Consider the following 21,548-nt stretch of genomic DNA (forward strand, 5'->3'; position numbering starts at 1 on the left):
GATGACTTTGTAGTTTCCTTCCAAGCTCACATTCACACCGCCCACCCACCACCAGATTGTTTCTCTTCCATTTGCAGAGACACAAGCTCCTACTAAGGCCAGGACTGCCAGTGCTGCTCATAGAAGCACCCGCCTCAGGGCTTGTGATACAGTGAGTTAAGCTGCATCCGACAATACTGGACCGGTTTGGGTCCTGGCTGTTCCACTTTCAATCCTGTTCCCTGCTAATGTGTCTGGAGAAACCTCAGAGGATAGGCCAAGCCCTGAGGCCCTTGCTACCCACATAGGAGATCTGAATGGAGTGCCAGGTTCCTGGCTTTAACCTGGTCCAACTCTGGTTGTTGTAGCTGGCTGGGGAGTAAACCTACAGATGAATCATCCTTCTCCTCTCTGTCTTTCTCTCTCACGTTCTGTAGCCATTTTTCATATAAATAAACAAATCTTTAAAAATAAAAAAGGAACCAACATGTCCATGGACTTGATCAGGTTGGGCAGATCCCTCTGTGTTTCTGCTTCTCAGGGTTTTCAAAGAAAACAGTGCATACTTTGAGGACAAGCAAGACAAGAGAATGCAGTAACACATGAAACATGACTCCAACTTTTCAACTAAAAATAAAAAGAAACATAATCCAGTTTTTCACCTAATCTTCTAGAATAATGACAAAGACATACACAATAAGCCCACTGCATTCCAGGGTGCTCAGTGAAGGATGTGTGAGTAGAGCTCTCTGATGGCCAAATTGTTTTCCAAGGTAGCTTTGAAATGCACCTGTCTACTGTCTGATGCTGAGCACTACACATCCACCAACAAGGTGTGCGCCTCACCTCCTCCACATGTCACAGTGCAGGGAAAGAAGTCAGTTTGTCGCCACTGGTGACTGATGGGCTGGTAAAAGAAGAACTGGACCACGCTGTCTTTGGCCACAGTGTACCTGGTCTGAACAGAGAGAGCCTGGGTTATACAATTGGAGACAATGAGTTGGGGCTTTCCACACCTTTGGAACACCTATGCGGGCAACCCCAGACCAATCACAATCAACTCAGTACAATCCCAAACCAGTCACAATCAACTATGGTACAGCTACAGACCAATGACAATTAACTACAGTGCAACTCTGGACCATCAAAATCAACCAGGATGCAACCCCGGACCAATCACAGTCAACTACAGTGTAACCCTGGACCAATCACAATCAGGGTGCGTGGCTATCACAAGTGTTAACACAGGAAGGAGGGTATTTCATTTAGCGTTGTCATCAATGGAGACTCACATGATTTTCAGTCAAATTCTTAGCAGTAAGTTCTCCAGATAATTCTACACATGCTGATGGTTCAGCAAAATGTAGGTGGGCTTTTTTTTGTTTGTTCATTGGATTAACATTTTTTCCCTTCCTGAAACATTTGGTTTTAATTTCTCTGACAAGAACTGATACTTTATCTAAATTTGCTCATAGAAACTCAACCCAAGGGTGCACAAACACATGGTATTGATGTATGAACATCTTGCCTACAGTGAAGACTAGGGACAGAGGTCAACTTATTCTCATGGTTTTGTATCTTCTTTTGCTTCCCTACTGATTCAATGATGTACGAACTAAGAAGATACTCCCAAGATGCAGCACAGAGAAAAAAAAAGAGAGAGAGAGAGAAAACAAAATTTTAGTCCTGCTGCATATTTTAGAAAATGCCAATACCTATGGAGCTCAAAAGCGTACATATGAAATGGCTAAGAGGGAGCTGGTTCCTGTGGTGTTGGCATCCTATATGAGTCCTGGTTCAAGTCCCGGCTGTTCCACTTCTGATCCAATTCCCTGCTAATGCACCTGTGAGAGCAGTAGAGGATGGTCCAAGCGCTTGAACTCCTGCCACTCTTGTGGGAGACTGGACGGAGTTCCTGGCTCCTGATTTTGGCTTGGCACAGCTGAAACAGTTGACTAATTTAGTCATTCCACAATGTATATACCTTTCACAACTTTTTGTACATGATGAATAGATACAGTTTTGATTTGTCAACGAAAACATTTCTGAAAGGCTTCTAAGAGAAAACTCTGAAAAATGCCATAATCAAGACATTTTTAAAAAGTGATGAGAGAACTATCACAAAAAAAATATTATTTTAAAAATATTTCAATGTGAGAGAAATTGTGCTAGGTTTAGTGTCAGAAATAGTTTTCAAAATGATAAACATTAAGGGAAGTTTTAAAAAAATATTAAATAAGTCTACTCCATTTCTAAAATAAAACAGAAGAAAAGGGTAAGCAACAAACAATCTTTCTTTACAGAATGTTTGAGAACTCCCTGCGCCTTAACCAGACAAACATGCTCAGTTTTCAAATGCTCTGAAAGTGGCAGGCTTGCTGGTGTGGAGGAGTAAGGGAACGTGTGGAACGCCCATATCCAGTTCCTCTTCTTCTAATCTAGCTCCCACCAACGCCCTGGGCGACAGCAGGTGCTGGTCCAAGTGCTTGTGCTTCTCCACATGTAGGAGACCCAAATGAAGTTCCTGACTCCTGACTTTGGATGGGCCCAGTCCCTCCCTGTGGTGGGCATTTGGACAGTGAACTATGGGATGGAAGATCTGTCTCCTTCTCTTTCAAATAAATAAATAAAAATCAAAAATTCTGAGCAGATATTTAAATAAGCAAAAATTCTAAAATCATTCCTATAAAAGAGTAAAAAATCAAATTGACATTAGATGCAAGAAAGAAAAGCATGCCTTCACATATAATTTTTTAAAAGATTCATATATTTTATTGGAAAGGCAGATTTTTTTTAAAGATTTATTTTTATTATTTTTTTATTGGAAAGGCAGATATACAGAGAGGAGAGACAGAGAGGAAGATCTTCCGTCCAATGATTCACTCCCCAAGTGAGCGCAACGGCCGATGCTATGCCGATCTGAAGCCAGGAGCCTCTTCTGGGTCTCCCACGCGGGTGCAGGGTCCCAAAGCTTTGGGCCATCCTTGACTGCTTTCCCGGGCCACAGGCAGGGAGCTGGAAGGGAAGCGGGGCTGCCAGGATAGAACTGGCGCCCATATGGGATCCCGGGCGTGCAAGGCGAGGACCTTAACCACTTGCGCCACCGCGCCGGGCCCTGGAAAGGCAGATTTTACAGAGAAAAGGAGACAGAAAGAAAGATCTTCCATCCACTGGTTCACTCCCCAAATTGTTGCAAAGACTGAGCCAGTCTGAAGCCAGAATTTCTTCCGGGTCTCCTTTGGTCTAACCTTGACTGGTTTTCCCAGGCCAGAAGCAGGGAGCTGGATGGGAAATGGAGCAGCTGGGACATGCACAGTGCCCATATGTGATCCCAGTGCATGCAAGGTGAGGACTTTAGCCACTTGCACTGGGCCCAAAAAAACATACCTTCAAAGTGACGAAAATCAAAAATTTTGGCTCTTGGGGCTGATATTGTGATACACAAGGCAAAGCCATTACCTGTGACAACAGCATGATGTATGAGCGGTGATTTGTGTTCCAATTGCTCCAATTACCATCCTGCACCCCGCTAATGCCCCCCAAATACAAAAGTAGTATAAGACAGACACATTGTTTGGACCTCTGTCCCTCGAACGAGAGACCCAGATGAATCTCCTGGCTGCACCCTGGCCCAACACCTGATGCTGCAGCCACCCGGCCAGTGAATCATCAGATGCTAGATCACTACTTATCCCTTTCTCTATTTTTGAGTTACAAATAAAGAAATAAAACCTTTCATTGTAAAAACAAAAGACCTATAGTAGAAATAACTTTTTAAAAGGATTTATTTATTTTAATTGGAAAGGCAGATTTACTGAGGGAAAGAGAGGCAGAGAGAAAGATCTTCCATCCACAGCTTCATTCCCCACAAGGCAGGAGTTTCCTCCAGGTCTTCCACACAGGTGCAGGGTCCCTGTATTGTCCTCCGCTGCTCTCTCAGGCCATAAGCAGAGAGCTGGATGGGAAGTGGAGCAGCTAGAAAACGGGACAGCACCCATATGGGATCCTGGCATTTGCAAGGCAAGAGTTTAGCCATCATGCCAGGCCCCACGAACATTTTTAATAAAGAATTTTGGATCTAGGATTCTATAACAAAGTAATTCATCGATACTTGGTTATCAATGATCAATTTATAATCAAACTGTCAGTGATCACAGTAAGAAATCTACTCAGTTTTGCCAGTAGGAGACAATGGGGACAAAAAACAAAGAACTACTGAAAGATGTGCAGAACAGAAACCAATATAAATAGAGAAGAAAAAGATGCAAGGAGCAATATCAGTGAAATAAATCAATAAGGCTTACACATGAATCTAAATAAGGACTGACTGAAAGATAATATTTGAATGTACTTATTAAATGATGTAAAACTTCCAGACACTGGAGGTGGTGTGTGTGTGTGTGTGTGTGTGCGTGTGTGTGTGCGTGTGTGTGTGCGTGCAGGCAGGGAGGGGCAGTTTTAATGGTGACACAGTGGAGACAGCATTGGGTTCCAGAACTAGAACACACTGCTAAAGAATTTGGCTTCTGAGTATGACATAATGGCTTTTTTTTTGTCCCTGATAAATCCTTCCAACAAGAATAAGCAAAAATGTTACACAAGATGTTTTTGAGATGTGCCTAAAGACATCTGTGCACTACCAGGCTGGTGAGGACCCACAGAGGCAGGATATCAGACACAAAAGAGACCCAGAAACTAGAGAATGGCATTTGGTACGCCATTGGTACCATCCTTTCTCTCTTGCTATTTTCCAGCTTGCAGGTGTGCTTGCAGTCTGAAATACTGAGTCGACGTGGCACCCAGCCCAAGGGGCTGGAGGATAGAAGCTAGAGCTCAAGGCTTGCCAAGATGAGAGCTGTCAGCGAACACCTCAGGCACTTGGCTGGAGTCCCAATAAGGCTCTAGACCAGGAATAGAAGAGAGCTGGAAACAGACCCGCTTTAAAAGGGCATGACACTCACATTTCAATGATTTCAATTCCTTATTGAATGAAGCTGACTGGCTTCTAAAAACAACCCAGTCTACAGTTACCACCACCCTCTCTCATGTCTATCACACAGCACAGACTTTGAGGCTAATTAGGCAGGGAAAGATTGTTAGCCTCACAGTTTAGATGCTGCATCCTGCACTGGAGGACTGAATAACTAGCTCCAGCTGCCTACTAATGCAGACCTTGGAAAGCAGTGGTGGGTGGTAGCTATAGTAACTGGGTCTCCCTCATCCATATGGGAGAGCTGGAATGTGTCCCTGGATCCTGGCTTCAGCCCTGGCCATTGTGGGCACCTAGGAAGTGAACCCACAGATGAGAGTTCTCAGTCTTTTGCCTCTCTCCCCATCTATGTATATCTGCTTCTCAAAAAATAAATCATGAGGAATACTGGAAAATAAAATGTAACAAGTACCGAAAAAGTTTTTTAAAAAGCACAAACTATAAACATAACTGCAGGAAATACAGATGCTGATATTATGGGAACATAAAAATTTATGCACACCTTTCTTCTTTCCTCATGTGACCCCAGCCATGCTCAATATGCTATTGTTCTGTTGAAGATGCTTAATAACACCTTTGACTTTGGATTCTGATTTTTTAGCAACCCTGGATTAAGTACTATGATTAAAATGCTCTGAGAAATCAAATAGGATTCAGAATTTCATAAGAAACAGAGAAGTTACAATACAAATGAAAGATTTACAACATGCTAGTTTACATCAATATATCAGTAAGTGGATTAAACAGTAATTAGAATGGAGTTTGATGACTGTGTTCTGAAAGAGTCGGATAGTAAAGATTTTAGGTCTCCAGGCTAACGGTCTCCTTTATAATTACTCAACTCTGTTGATGTTAAAGCAAAAGAGGCTTGAAACAATACATAGAAAATTGGAGGGAGGTGGCTGTCTTGCAGTAAAACTAAAACTAAAATAAAATCAGATGACCTATTTGATGGCTATATTCTGTTAATCCGTGATTGCATAGATTTAAGCAGAAAATTAGTAAAACAACAGGTAGGAAAAAAGTGGAAAATATACACTTAGTATAAAGATAAGCACACAATTGTAGCCCCAGAAATAGAGAACAAATAAAGTGGCAGAGAAGCCATATCTCAAGAGGAAATACATGAGAACTTTCCAAAACTGCCACATATTCATTGGCACTAGGGACCTCGAGCTGAAGAGTCATAATTCCACCACAGCCACATCAGCGAAGATCAAAAACACAGAGAACACACTTAGAAGCAGCTGAAGGAAAAGGACGCATTACCTTCTAAGGAACAAGAACAAGACTGACAGGTGACTTCTCAACAGAGTAAGTGGAAGCCAGAAGACAATGGAGAGAGATCTTCAAACTGCTGAAAGAAAATAGTTTCACAGTGATAAAAGGGTCAACGTACTAGAAAGATGCATGTTTCAAAATGTGATTGTACCTAACAGTGCGGCCTCAGAATATTCAGTGGAAAATGCATGGTTAACATGTTGGTTTTTGCACATTTCTCATGGTCACTAATAGAATGATCAAATCGCAATCAGGGAAAGTGTGATTTGAGTAACGCAATGAATATATATGCCCCACTTACATCATTGCATCCAAAAAGAAAAGACTACATATCATATTCTTCCCAAATTTTCAGTATTTTGCCCCAAAAATCAAGTTATACAATTTCAAAGGACTGAAATAATATGGAGTATATTATTTGACATTAACATAATCAAGCTATACAAATAAATAATAAAAGACTATCGGATAATTTTTATATGCTTAAGTGTTACACTTCTAAGGGATCCATAAATCAAAGAATATACCTTCAAGAAAATTATGAATTAATTTTACTGAAAGATGAAAGGAAATTTTACATATCAAAATTTTGTGACAATAAACATATGACATCTTCAAGGTAAATTTAAAGATTGAAAAGCATAGTGTATAAAGAAATAATGAAAAATCAATGATCAACTCAAGAAAAGCTATCAAAAACAAGAACATTTGAATTCAAAGTAAGTAGAAAGATGGACATAACAAAGATAAAAGAAAACCTTATTGGCATAAAAATAAAGTTACATAACAGACAGTTATAAAGCCAACAGTTGTTTCTGTGAGAAGTATAATAAAATTGATAACCCTCCTAATTGAGTGAGCAAGGGAGTGAGTAGGCACTAACAGCCAAGATCAGGAATGTAAAAGACGGTTCACGGTCAATGGATACGTAATAAGAAAATGCTATGACAATGTTTTTACAATGCTAGTAAAAATTAGACACATTTATTGAAATAAAACTAACATGCAACGAAACAGATAATGAAGAATGCTGAAACTTTTAAAGACAATGTGATTCTTTTTTAAAAAAAGTTCATTTCTTTTCATTGGAAAGGCAGGTCAGATTTATGGAAAGAAGAGACTGAAAGAAAGATGTGGAAACCCAGAAGAATTCCTGGCTTCATATGGGTTCATCTTTGGTTGTTGAGGCTGTTTAGGGAGTGAACCAGCAGATGGAAAATCTTTTTCTTTGTCTCTCCTTCTTCCTGCAAATCTGATCTGCCTTTTCAATAAAAGTAAAAGTGGAAAAAAACTATTAATAAACTCCGAGAAAAAGGACACTGACCAAGTTGGGCCTATAACAGATAAGAAAAAATCCATTTGACAAAATTTTGCACATATAGCAATGTGAAGTAAATGAAGGAATTCTTTTCATCAGATTAAAAACTCCACAAGAATTTGTAGCAAATACCCCTAAGAGTGAATCATGGGGAGATTTGCTTCTGAAGTGAGAAGCATGGCCAGAACACCTGCTACTCCCCTTCTACTCAACACTGAATCAGAGGTCCCCCAAAATGCTGCATATCAAAAAATAATAATAGTAACACAGAGAATTACTGGAAAAGAAGGCAAAATGATCATTACCTGTAGATGTCACAGTTGTGTGTGTGTGTGTGTGTGTGTGTGTGTGTATTAAGGAAGAATCCATAAACTGGAACTTAGTGTTCATAGTAAGTAAAGCAAGAATACAAACTTAGTATACAAAAAGCAATCTGATTTCTACCCTCCAAAAGCACATGGACAGAAAAAGGGAAAAAGATAATATTTACAACAAGATCAAAATAACACTTGGGAAAATATCTGATTAAAAGACAGATAAGTATAAACATTATTGGCAAGTATAAAACAGATGAATATATTTGTGACTATACCAAGTATGGATGGGAAAACCCTATTGATAAAATGTCAATTTTCTGCAAATTGACGTAAGCATTCAATTTTGATCAAAACTCAGAAGAATTTTATAATACCCAACAAGCTGATTTCCCTAGTGATACAGAAACAAGAGTAGCAAATATAATCATCAAGAAAGGAAACTAAGAACTTATACTAACAGATATACAGGGACTTCATAATACTATAATCGATAAATGGCAACGGAACCGGCACAAATACATCAGTTAAACAAGTGGCGAACACCCAGTTCAGATCTGGTAGATTTAGGATAAGGAGGGTCTAAGGATAAGGATGCCTAATGGGCCAATCAGAGAGTCTTACAGAGATAAAAGAGTGATTTGACTTCAACCCAGGCACACACACATACTCTCTCTGTCAGCAGGTTACAACTCTGGGCACAAAAGCAAAAAAGATAAGGTTTGCAGAAGCATCCAAAGGAACTCACCCTCACAACTCTAAGGCAAAAATAAACACTCAGCACAAAGTTAAAGACTGATGGAACTGGAATACATTTGGCCCACACTAGCCTCATATTTGATTAATAAAGTTCAGTCAGATGTGGTGAACTCTAGCCTCCTTCAATGTATAGACAAATGTTCAGTTAAGCTAAGGGTATACCCTTATAAGCCAACAAGCAAGTCTCAGCAAACCATGGCAGTCACACTTCAGCCGTAGGTGGCCAAGCAGCGGGATCCTGTCTGCAGAAGACAGACATTGCCTGCAGCTAATAAGGTGGCGTCTGTGTGTCACTTCCTTCCCTCTGCTAGAGTCTGTACAAGTGGGAATGGGGGACTCTGAACCATCCTGCATCTGGAACCCTGCCTGCTGCTGGAATCCCTTGCTTGCTCAAGCAAACTTTGCTAAATTCAACTAGTCCCAATTTTCCTTTTTCATAAACACTACAGTAGAATTAAGAATTTTGCATAGGGAAACTCAAATTCCTAAAAGGGAGGAAAATAATGAAAGAAAAATGAATAAAGCAACTGGCTTTAGAAATTAAAAATAGAACATTAAAATGAATCCATTTGAAGGTAAGAAAAAGTTAGGGGCCAGTGTTATGGTGCATTGGTTAAAACCATGTTCCAAAGACTGGCATCCTGCACTGGAGGGTCAGTTCGCCTCTTGGTTGCTCTGTTTCAGATCCAGCGCCTTGCTAATGGTCTGTGAAGACAACAGATGATGGTCCATGTGCCTGGGTCCCTGTGTGGGACAGGGATGACCTGGACGGGGTTCCTGGCTCCTAGTTTTGGCCTGGTCCAGCCCTAGCTGGGTAGTGAACCAGTGGATGGAGGAACAGGCTCTCTCTTGCCTCTTCTCTCTCTGTCATTCTTTCAAATATTTTTTTTAAAGATTTATTTTTATTATTTTTTTGTTGGAAAGGCAGATATACAGAGAGGAGAGACAGAGAGGAAGATCTTCCATCCGATGATTCACTCCCCAAGTGAGCGCAACGGCCGATGCTACGCCGATCTGAAGCCAGGAGCCTCTTCCGGGTCTCCCACGCGGGTGCAGGGTCCCAAAGCTTTGGGCCGTCCTTGACTGCTTTCCCGGGCCACAGGCAGGGAGCTGGATGGGAAGTGGGGCTGCCGGGATTAGAACCGGCGCCCATATGGGATCCCGGGCGTGCAAGGCGAGGACCTTAACCACTGCGCCACTGCGCCGGGCCCTCAAATCTTTTTAAAAGGTCTTCTATGAAGAGAATTTTTAAAAATTGATGACTAAATGCACAGAATACAAAAACTGTCTAGATAAGCAACATTGATCTTCCGAGACTGAATTACTCTTTATAGCTTATACTGTCTACACTCCTGAGGACTGTTTGCTGTGTGCTGGCATCTTTACCTAGCAAAGTGTTAAGCCTGTTACTGCAAAGTGAAATGAAAACACACCACTGTAATAATCAAAAAATAAGGAGGAGGTTAGGTGGGAACGTGGGCAGCAGGGAGTAGCGTGGGAAGTAGTAACATGCTCCCACATGTGCTAGACTTCCATTCTCTCACCTGCCATGACACCTGGACGGGCATCCTGTACTCTCAGTGTGGGGCAAACACACTCCATCCGACAGTAAGCAGTTGTGTTTTCCCTCAACTATCTGTCCTTTTCTTTAAGATGTATATTTCATGTTTTCTTCCTCAGCCTTCAAACTTTCAACTCCTGCTACAGCCTCATCCACAACTGACAACCTTACCATCCCTTTCACTGGATAACACACATGGGGAACAGGCAATGGCCTCCCTAGCCCCCGGCCCAAGCAGTTGGCTCTGTCGGCTCTTCACACTTCCTTCTTTCTGCCATGTGTGTTTCTCAGAGGCAGAGGCAAGCCTAGGGCCCTAGGAAGCCAGTCAGGTCTTCACCAGCTGCCCAACGGGTGCCAGATGCACTGAAACCCACCAAAGACTTCAGCAGAAAAAGAAAAGGGACATTTCTGAGCAGCCACTTCTGATTGGTCCCAAATATATATATATTTTTTTCCTTTTCAACTGTAACTTAATTGAAAGGTAGAGGGACAGAGAAAGATACCTTTCATCCTCTGGTACACTGTCCCAATGCCAGGGTTTAGCCATGCTGAAGGCAGAAGCCTGGAACTCCAGCCCAGTGTTCCACACGGGCAGCAGGGACTCTCACACACAGGTTACCTCCCACTGCTCTCCCGGGTGCGTTAGCAGGAAGCTGGATGGGATGTGGAGCTGCTGGGACTTATGCTCCAGTATAGGATGCTGGTATCATAAAGGGCGGCTCAGCTCACTGTACCACAACCCCAATCCCCAAATGCTCTTTGTTTCATGTATGAAATTGCAGCTATCCTGCCTGCTAACAGGTCAGTGTTTAAGTAGAAATGACGGACCAATAGGAGCAATGAATAAAAGAAAAAGTAAACTCTACTGCTGACCCAGGTTTGGTATGACTGTGTTGGTGGTATTTTTATAAACCAGCAGAGAAAATATTGAAGTGTAGATCTTGAAGGAAACATTTCCATTAAAAAAAGAAACATCTCTGTGATGCAAAAATTTCCCAAGTTTAGTTGTTCATAAAATCCCCAAACTGTTCCTCTGCATGTCAAAGTAAAAATGTTAGGGTATCAAGCACGCAAGTGATGGCCAAGATGGTATTTGAGTATGATGTTGACATGAAAGAAAAGAAGTTTTCCCTAAGTTAGCTAATTCTTGAAAGCCAAAATTTGCTTTGAACTTCAAACAAAATGTTAAAAATGATCAATTTTTCCTATAGACTTTTTGTAAGCATAGGTTCCATTTAAAAAGATCACTTCGATTAAAAAATGTTCCTAAAATGATGTCATTTATGTTGCTACAACAACATGATTCTGAAAAAATGTCCATCTGAATACGTTCCTTAAACTATAGATTACTACTAGCTTGAGTCTATAATTGTGATGATTTACAGCTCTTCACGTGATCTTTTTAAATGATCAGGTAGTTGTTAGGGATTTCTTTATATAAAAATATCTTCAGAATATGGATGCAGTGTTATCATTCTTCCTTGCACAAGCCCCTAGTATTGTCATTAGAAATTATGGTTGAGTCAGCCTTGGTCCTGGAAGTGAACACCGCATTATAACAGCATCTTCAGAGAGCCAGAAAGGAGATGCAAGATTACGCCTTTAAACCAAAGAAAAACCACTGACCAAATACATAGTCTCTCAACCACTGACAATTTAGGAACAATCAAGTTCCTTAAGCCTACCACATGTCGCTTTTCTCCCCCCAAAGGATTGGCTGTTGCCTTTTAAGATTGAGATGGAGTCCCAGCTGGCCGATCCAGCCAGCCATAGAAGGTGGGCTGTTCCTGCTGCCTTCTTACTGCTCTGTGCGCCACCAGCCCCCTCTTCACCAACAAAAACAAAACAAACCTGGGAGTGAAGGGGCAACAACCTGGGAGTGAAGGGTTTAAAATGAGTTCCATCCTGTTTTGCATCAAAGCACACTTAGCTTTTAATTCTACTTCCCTGAACTTTTCAAAGTATTCTCTATTGCCCTTAGTTGTTTAGGAAAATGATTTTTATGACAGTGAAAACAAATTCGAATTCAACTACTTGACTTGTCCACTTCAAAATACCATCTAAAATGTATAGAACAGAATTTTGTATCAAAATAGCCACAGTATGTATACGTGTATGCATGCAACTTAGCTATGAATTCTGATAACTACATAACATCCGTGCTGCTTTAAAAAAGTTTCCCTCAAAAGGCTGGTTACAGAAAAACAGGAAAATAAGCAATATTCCAAAAGTTGTCCCTTTGAAGAGTGACAAACACTTAAAATGAGACAGAAGGACCTGCCCAGTGGTGTAAGTTAAGCTGCCGTTGTCACGGCAGCATGCTATGGATGGCCAGTTGATGTCCTGGTCGCTCTACTTCTAACCCAGCCCCCCGTTAATGGCCTGAGAGAACAGCAAAAAACGGCCCGTGTGGTTGGATCCCTGCACTCAAGCGGGAAGGAGCTTCTGGCTTCAGCCTGGCCCGGCCCTGGACATTGCAGCCGTTTTGAAAGTGAACCAGAGGATGCGGGAAGATTGTCTCTCTGACTTCTCTCTCCCTTCTTTCCTCTCTCATTCCCTGTTTCTCCATCCCTCTCCATAACTCTGCATTTCAAATAAATAAACTTTAAAAAAATTTTTTTTTGATTTTGAGAGGGGGTGATGAAATACATTTTCTCGTCTGTTGGCTCTACTGTGGGTTGCGTTGTGCATCTCCAAGGAGAGTGCTGAAGTCCCAGCGTAGGCACCTCAGAACACATGACCTGGAAACAAGGACATTGTACACGTCATCAGGTTAAGACAAGTCATTCGGGTGGATCCTAATCCAATGTGACCAGCTTCCCTATGATGAGGGAATAATGGAATCAGATGTGTACAAAGCAAGCCTGCCGAGCTACAGGAATGGAGGAGAGACAGGACCCAGCCTCTCCTTTGTGGCTCTCAGAAGGAACTGGTCCTGCCATGCCTTTGGTATCGAGCCTCTGTTCCTTAAGACTGTGACACAGTCCGTTCTGCTGGCCAGGTACTGGTTTGTGATGCTCTGGGAATTTCTTCACAGGTCCTGACTGTAAAACTGTATCTTCCTGGGTTTGGAAACAGCTGGGAATCGATCTATGTGGCCACGGCTGCACCCCATGGGCAGGCTCTCACGCCTTCCCTGAAAGGAGAACTGGCAGGTTCACCTTCTGTCCTCCCTGGAGATATCAGGAACAGTGAAATGTGTGCAGGCAGAGAGCACACAAAGCTGAGAGCGGAGGGCAGGACAAAGCGCAGACAGAGCTGTGGGACTGAAAACCAGTGGAAAACTGGGAGGCATTTTCCTGCAGCTACACAAACCAACTGAATTGAGGAAGCCTGACAAAGAGGGAACACTACCAGCAGTAGTAGTAGTAGTAGCTAAAATTAACCATGGAGGAGATGTCTCCACCAAAACCACTGAATTTTACTGCATTAAATATGAGGGATCTTCAAAATATTCATCGGAAAGGCGCATTGTGGGGGAAAAAACAAACTATATGTGGATTTAAAATTATTTTTGCACCCAAATAAATTGGTCTTTGAATTCCACTTTCCTGAGAACTCTTAAAGAGTGTTTTTGTATTCTCATGGGAATATCTTTAAATTTTACTATGCACAATCCTTTTGTCACCCACGCCCATGTTCGTTTCTCACTGAACAAATTTCACCTCCGAGCAGGGTAGCCAGCACAGACTCAACTCTTGATCGAGACTCTCTACTGCTCCCTGGTGGACAGCAAGGGCACATGGCAGAAGAAGCATGGTAATTTGTCAGCCCATCAGCAACAGATCCGTAACAGAGCTGTGCAGGAACAGTCATCCGCCAGAAACAGCTTCTTCAGGAAAGCAAGCATACATAAAAGTGCTGCTTTTAGGAATGACCCAACCACCACGATAAACTTGCTTAAATAATAGGAAAAGTTTGTTTATAAAATAGTGCTAGCAGTTGCTTCAGAACTTCCTGGGCTGGGAAACAAGTCTAAGAGAATTCTAACACCCCTTTGATTTCTTTTTTAAAAAAGTGGTAAAATACATTTCAATGAGAAGCATGCATTGGTCCAAAGAAACGTTGAAGTCCAGGTCAAGTTTTTCATAATATTCATTTCTGAAAATTCCTCCCATACATGGGTTTCACCTTTTTTTTTTTTTTTTGCATCAAAGAACATTTTTAATCCCATTGTCCTAGAACTTTCAGAAGCCCCCTCCTATATTACTCTCTCTGTAAGAATATGGGTGTTTTCAACAGGACATTGAAGACCCCCAGGGCAGGGTCTACTTCATGCACGTGTGAGGAGGCGTGGCCCTCAGTATCTTGAAGAAGACCCTGTCCTAGTGTCCTACGAGGGGATAGGGTCGGTCTCTCTTGTTGCAAGTTCTCCCAGGTGGATGCAAAAGTGTCTGTACTGGTTTATTCCATTTTATTTTTTTTCCAAGCTCTGGTGCCCACAGTAGTGCCAAAGTCAGGGTCCCAGAACTCCTTTTGAGCCTCCCACAAGGGCAGCAGAGACCCGTGTCTGGAGGCGGCACCTGGCGCCTCCAGCGTGTGCATCAGCAGGAGTCTGGATCGGAAGCAGAGCTGGGTCTTGCGTCCCGGCACTCTGACATGGGATGGGGCCACAGCACAAAGCCTGGCCCACGTCTTCTATGGGTTGACTGTGACAGAAAGGGACAGAGGGGAACACGGGACAGGCTGTCCTCAGTGACCTCACCCGCACTGGTGCTGACCGCACCCCTTCCTCCGAGGACAGCCGTGATTTGATTGTATGAGCAAATGGGAGGAGACGGAGGGCAGGAAACAGTTTCTGACCTCAGTCACAACACAGGCCGGGCAACACCGCGATGTTCCAAACAAAACAAACAAAAGGAAATAAATTGCAGGTAGAAACGCGCGTTTCCTAGAAACCCGCATCATTTGGACAAGCTCCCAAGTTCAGGGGGTGGGAAAGACAATATCAGAGGCATCCCTCCTCATCACCAGTGTCCCAGGTTTTGCCAAATTCTTCCCCACAGAGCAGACTACAATCCCACACAAATACACACATCACAAATGAGTTGCAGATATGAAAATGGAGCTCCAAGCCCACGCGAGTCAGACCTATGTGTGCACCAACATTGTCTTTCATTCATTCTAAATTCCTTTTAGTCTAAAGAGAGCAGAAGCGTTCTGGAATCTGAGGTCACATTCCAGAGACAGAAACAGGTGCGGTGGTTGAGACTGTCCTTGGACTATCTCCGTTCCCTACTTGACCTGGGGTCAAACTCCAGCTAAGCCTGCAGTTCCAGCTTGCTGCCAAGGCTCGCCCTAGGACACAGCAGTGTTGTTAAGTCCCCGTTATCCATCTGGGAGACCAGGACTGTGTTACAGGGTCCTGCTTCATTCAGCCTAGGCTAGTCCTGGCTGTTAGAATCATGTGAGGAGTGAACCAGCAGATGGAAGACGCCTGTTTGTCTTACTCTCCATCTTAGAAAGAAATGGAAAGTAAGACAAACATTAAAAAAAATATTTTCAGAATTAAATACTACATGTAAAACTAAAACCCAAACCCACACCCTGAAAACATTTATCTTCTCTGGAATAACAATCATTGCTTTCATGATAGGATGTATTTACTTCAAGTTGTTTAAAAAACATATGCACATACATATGAGTGTGTGTGTTTACAAGTATTATTTTTAAAGTTCATGAAACTGAGTGTTGTAAAAAAAAAAAATAATACATGAAGCCTGGCACCATAGCCTAGCAGCTAAAGTCTTCGCCTTGCATGTGCTGGAATCCCAAACGGGCACTGGTTCTAATCCCGGCAGCCCCACCTTCCCATCCAGCTCCCTGCTTGTGGCCTGGGAAAGCAGTTGAGGATGGCCCAAAGCCTTGGGATCCTGCACCCATGTGGGAGATCCCAAAGAGGCTCCTGGCTCCTGGCTTTGAATTGGCTCAGCTCCAACTGTTGTGGCCACCTGGGGAGTGAGTCAGCAGGTGGAGGATCTTCCTCTCTGTCACTCTTCTTCTCTGAATGCCCGACTTTCCAATACAAATAAAATAAAATGTTTAAAAAAATACATGGGTTTCAATTTTTTCCAAAAAATTAATTCCTTTTTTTTTCAAAAATTTCTCAAAGTCAGCTGTCTTGATCCTCAAACTGACATTTTATACTCACACACCTCCAGATGCACTGGAGAGAGATACACACTCTGGGAATGGTCACTAAAAGAATAAAAGGGGTGTGTGTGTGTGTGTGTGTGTGTGTGTGTGTGTGTGTGTGTGCATGTTGCTTGGCAGATGATATGGGAAGTCCTTACAGACAGTTAAGTCAAGCACAGAATTCATGCAATGACAGAGGGTGGGAAAGAAGGAAAGACAGATGACAAGAACGGTTTCCCTCAACACCTTCTCAAGGAAGAACGTGGGGTCGGCACTAAGTGGGAGAGGAGGAAGGTGGAGGTGGGCAGACAGCTTGAGGAGGAGGGATGAATGACACACTGAGCTCTGGGGACATAAGGGCGAGTGGGGTGGGTCAGGGCAAGCGGGAGGAAGCAGTGGGAAGTCAGCTCTGCGAGCTTTCTAGGAGCCCAGAGATATACAATCACTGGAAGAATCTCCTGGTTTTTAAGTACTGAGCATTGAAAACGCAAGATTCCAAAACGAAACTATGCAGATGACACTCGGCTGGGCCAGTCCAGGTTGAATCTGAAGCTTGGGGGATTTGGGCCCACTAACTTCCATATGTATTTCTCCGTTGGCACAACCCATGGCTTAATGAAGCATTCTCTGGAAAATGAGTATGTGGCACACAGCTGTTTGGAAGGCATACATCTTTCATTTTTCCACATATAAAGCCATTGAGAGCGAGCATTCAACTAGCAACTAAGATGCTCAAGATGTCCAGGTCCCATTTCAGAGGGCCTGGGTTCAACTCCTGGTTCTAGCTCTGAATTCCAGCTACCTATCAATGTAGACTCTGGGAAACAATGGGTGATGGATCAAGTAGCTGTGTCCCTGACACCCACATGGGGGGACCTGGATTCAGTGACTAATTCCTGGTTCCACCCCTGGAAGCATCCTTGGCCATTTGGTCATGTAGGAAGTGGTTAGGAGTTTGCTTGCTCGCTCTCTTTTCTCTGCCTCTCCCTGTGTGGGCCTCTCTGTGCATGTGCCTCTGCCTCTCTCTACCTCTCTAAGATTTTTAAAAAGATATTTCTGGCCATGAGGGCTATTCTCTTCTTCTTTTTTTTTCAATCTTATTTTGGAATGAGTTTCAAGGAGACAGGATAAAACTACCTGACAAAATACCCTTTGCTTTTCAGTTCCAAGCGATCTTCAAATGTATCAGAACAGTTTCAGAGCGTGTCACCTTGGACATACTTGGTCCCCACCCTACACATCCTATGAGTGGTAGGAAAGACTCCAGGTTTACCCAGAGATAGGACACAGGTTCCTGGCTCCAGATCTGAAGGTCCATTATGACAAGTGCCAATCATACATTACCTAGAGAAAGGAAATCTTGATGAGTCAGCCACTGTAAGACTGCGAACTCAGAGGGCTTCAGGTGGAGACGCTGAGCCTCTCTCATTTAGCAAGGATAAGACCCGCAAGGGCATAATGTTACTGTTCGAGACGCGGTGCAATTAACCACCGGCCATTGTCACCAAGCTCCACCCAGGGGTTTAAAAGCCGAACACAACAACTGGGAGTTATGAATACAAAAATCAGTGTCTCCTCTAACAAAAACAAAACAAAACAAAACAAAACACACCAAGTTTGTTTCTTAACTTTCAGAGCTTTGAAGCAGAAAGCTCTGGGAGAGATAAGCAGGTTTAGAAATGGGCTTCCAGATGGAAGGACACATCATCCATGCCCTCGAGAAAAATGCTGAATAAGGATCTTCTGATGAACAAACCTATTTGACAATCAAGCTGACTTGGGCATCGGGGGTCTGAAAGAGGAGCACCCTACCTTGAAGATGAAATCGGCCATCAGAGGCCCTGCGATCTTAAAGGTCTGCCGCTCGGAGCCCTTCTGAAATTCCACTGTCGTGTTTTCAATCATGAAGATGCCAGGGTTGTTGAAGCTGTGCTCTCCTTTGCTTCCATGAAGAGTTTTTGATTCGATGACTGCAAGGTTTAAAAAAAAAAAAAAGAGTAAAACTTGAATGACAGAAGCAGCTTGGTCTTGAAAGACGTTCTCTTGATTGGATCAGCACATGGCATCAACACGATATCAAAACGCATACCCAGTAGACGCACACTGATTCACGTGGCAGGAACGGAGGTGTCGGCCATTTAGCTTTCCATACAAAGGTGCCAAGAAAGATGCTGGGGTAAAGAGGAAATGTTTCTTTCTTACAGTTTTCACCACTGCCTAACACTGAAAATAAAACTGAATTTACTCATTTTACTACCTGCTTGGAAGATCCTTAAGCTTTTATTCAGGAGTGAATCTCAAATACGATCTCATTGAAACAGAAAAATCTCTTTCAATTCTGAAATAATGATAGATTCACAGGTAGATGCCAAAACAGCCAAGGGAGTGCCTAGGTAATCTTCATCCAGTTTCCTCCCACGGTGGTCCCTTACAGAACGGTAGTGCAAGATCATGACCAGGAAGCTGACATCGCCATCGTGGTCACACATGCTGCTATCAAAATAAAGAGTCCCTCCACTGCCACAGAGACGTCCCTCACGCTACCCCGTTAGTACAATGTGCTTTTATAAGAACTGTGCTGCTTTTATTGATTTCCTCCAGAAAACTGTGCTGTTGGAATAAAACAGCATTTGCATTCCATGGGAGTTCTTTCTTTCTTTCCTCTTTCTTTCATTTTGAAAGAGCCCCTGCTAAGCAGCTGAGGTCGGAGATTAAGAAAGGTCATGTAAGCATGCATGTGTGTGTATGGCTGGGTGCTGGCAGAACCCTGTTTCTGCCCCCCAGCTCTTTTTCTAACTCATTGCTTTGGTTTTTCTGTACTCGGAGAGGACAATGTCCTTTGGGCATCACTACTCTGACACCTACATTTGATTCAATTGTGTTATACAAATGACCAAAAACTCTATTTGGTCTCAAACTTAAAAAATGAGAAGCTGAGGGAAAAAAAAAAAAAGAAAAAGACAGAATGGAGCAGCATGAGGAAGCTTCAGTGTGCAGGCTTCTGGCTTTGGTGGTTTTCATTTGCTGCATTTTTTCTTTCTCTCTGCTGCTGGAGCAGCTGCAGGAGCTCAACTGCCCTGGATAGACTGTTTCGAGGCATTCGGAGACATCCCTGATTATCCTTGACAGGCCGGCTGGGAACTTTTCTGGGAAAACTCAAAGGCTGTACACGAGCGATTTGGTCTGGAGGAGTCATTAGCGGTCACACAAAATCCCCACCACGTTGGCCACAATCTCCATGACCGCAGTGGATTTTTGGAAAGTGTGAGATTAAATTCATTTCCTAGTTCCAATGAAGATATAAAACCGAGTGTCATAAAACGAGTTGTCAGTAAGAAAATGAGATGGAGATCCGGAGAGAGCAAGCAGGCCCCATCCTGAAGTAAACTGGGTCTCCAAAAGTAGAGGAGAAAAAGCTAAGGAAACATCAAGGTGATTCCAACCTCGCAGTGAAACTCAGAGATCTGGGATCCGGGGAAGTAGCACAGTGGTGAAACCACGACTGCCCCTTCTACGCCCTCCCACCCACACAGCCATGGAAAACCAGTGCATCCTATCTGAATGTCACCAAGTCACGTCAGATGAAACCTGCTTGGAGGGACTTGATGTTTTGCATGCTCTACATAAGAATGGATTGCGTCCATTTTCACTGGGAAGGTCATCAGGGAGTACAAGACAGCCAGGTGCAAGGATACCCTTCTCCAAAACAGCCCAGCACCTCTGTACGTTAGCATGCATGTTCTCGACTTCAAGGCTCTGTTCATTTCCATTATTTCAAGAGCACTGAAGACTTTCAAGTATAAGGTCAGAAAACACAACCAGCAATTCAGATATATGTGCATAACCCAAGCTACTCTTCAACTCCACTGTGCTGTATGCTGCTCCTACAATGCCTTTAGTCTAATCATTTCAAAGACTTCCAGTTCTCTAGGTCACAAGTGCCAAAGTTTGTAGATCCAAGAGGTAGAGAGCAGGTGCTGTGATTTCCATCATGCATCCGAGTAATTAAAGTTGAAAGTAGGTGAATAAAGATGGGTGAATTGGTCTGAGGCAGGTGGAGCTAGGAACACCAATCAGCCGGGGCATTGGCATAAACAGTCACCGTGCCAAAGGAAGGTAAAAGGTAAACAGAGCTCACATGTTATCTTTTCTTGGCTTAATTCCTGTACTTCTTTTTAAAATATTTACTTATTTTTATGATTTTTCCCTCCATTTATTCACTCCCCAAGCAGCTGCAACGGCCGGAACTGAGCCGATTCAAAGCCAGGAGCCCAGAACCTCTTTGGGGTCTCCCACATGGGTGCAGGATCCCAAGGTTTTGGGCTGTCCTCAACTGCTTTCCCAGGCCACAAGGAGCTGGATGGGAAGCAGGGCTGCCGGGATTAGAACCAGTGCCCATTTGGGATTCCAGCACATACAAGGTGAGGACTTTAGCCACTGTACTATCGCGCTGGGCCCAATTCCTGTACTTCTTAAAATAAATGACAGGACAGGAATTCGTAGGGTTTTAGTCAACAGCCCAACTGTTGCAGTGACTGGAATGATGCCTTTATCTATTTCTCATCCATGCTGGCTATTTTTCAGAGAAGTAATGGCTAGAATGAGGATAGATGCAACTGCTGGCCTTGAGATAAAATTTTTTTTTTTTTCCAAAAGAGGCAGTCTGGGGTAATAATCACAGGGAAGATTCCTTAAATCCCCAAAGCCATGGAACTAATGTTAAGTAAATAGGCAGTGAGTATTTAGCATTGCTAGTTTAATTATAAATACATCAAATTTATGCTCACAGTAGAACTATTCTTTTACATGTATTATTTGATTCAGCATCAGTATCTTTCAGTTGGTCATTATGTCCACTATTCATACTTAACGTTTGTGTACTTTTGTATGTGGCCACCCAATAGGAATGAGAAGAAAAAAGTAATTGCATTGGTAAGGAAGGTCTTGCATTTACAGCATCTTCATTTCTCCAGCTTATTGCTTGTCACGCACACTTAACGCGGGAGCTTGCTACACTGACATCTCTTTCGTAGAAACCCTCTTTGCAAAGGTTTGGAGCATGTGTGATGAGAGGGTAGGGCTCGGGGTGGTGGGTGGTGGTATCAGGAGGTGGCAAAACCTTGGAGGAGGGGAACCCAATGGGGGCATGAGATAGGCTTTGTGCAACCCCTTGACAGTTCTCACAAAAGGTTGTTTAAAAGGAGTGAGCCC

The 21,548-nt window shown here is 43.0% G+C and overlaps 1 protein-coding gene across 1 annotated transcript in view; it reads right to left on the reverse strand.

Moving 5' to 3' along the window:
* The window catches only part of LOC121168269 (ADAMTS-like protein 3), a 306,621-nt gene that overhangs the window by 123,215 nt on the left and 161,858 nt on the right, over positions 1–21,548 (reverse strand). Inside the window, exons 10-11 of the mRNA XM_040998189.1 lie at positions 18,150–18,307; positions 826–937 (exon numbers count right to left, since the gene is read on the reverse strand). Coding sequence (XP_040854123.1) covers positions 826–937; positions 18,150–18,307 — 270 coding nt within the window. The remainder of the gene's footprint in view (positions 1–825; positions 938–18,149; positions 18,308–21,548) is intronic.

Source organism: Ochotona curzoniae, unplaced genomic scaffold, assembly GCF_017591425.1.
Source record: "Ochotona curzoniae isolate NIBS_2020 unplaced genomic scaffold, NIBS_Ocur_1.0 patch82, whole genome shotgun sequence".
NCBI lineage: Eukaryota > Metazoa > Chordata > Mammalia > Lagomorpha > Ochotonidae > Ochotona > Ochotona curzoniae.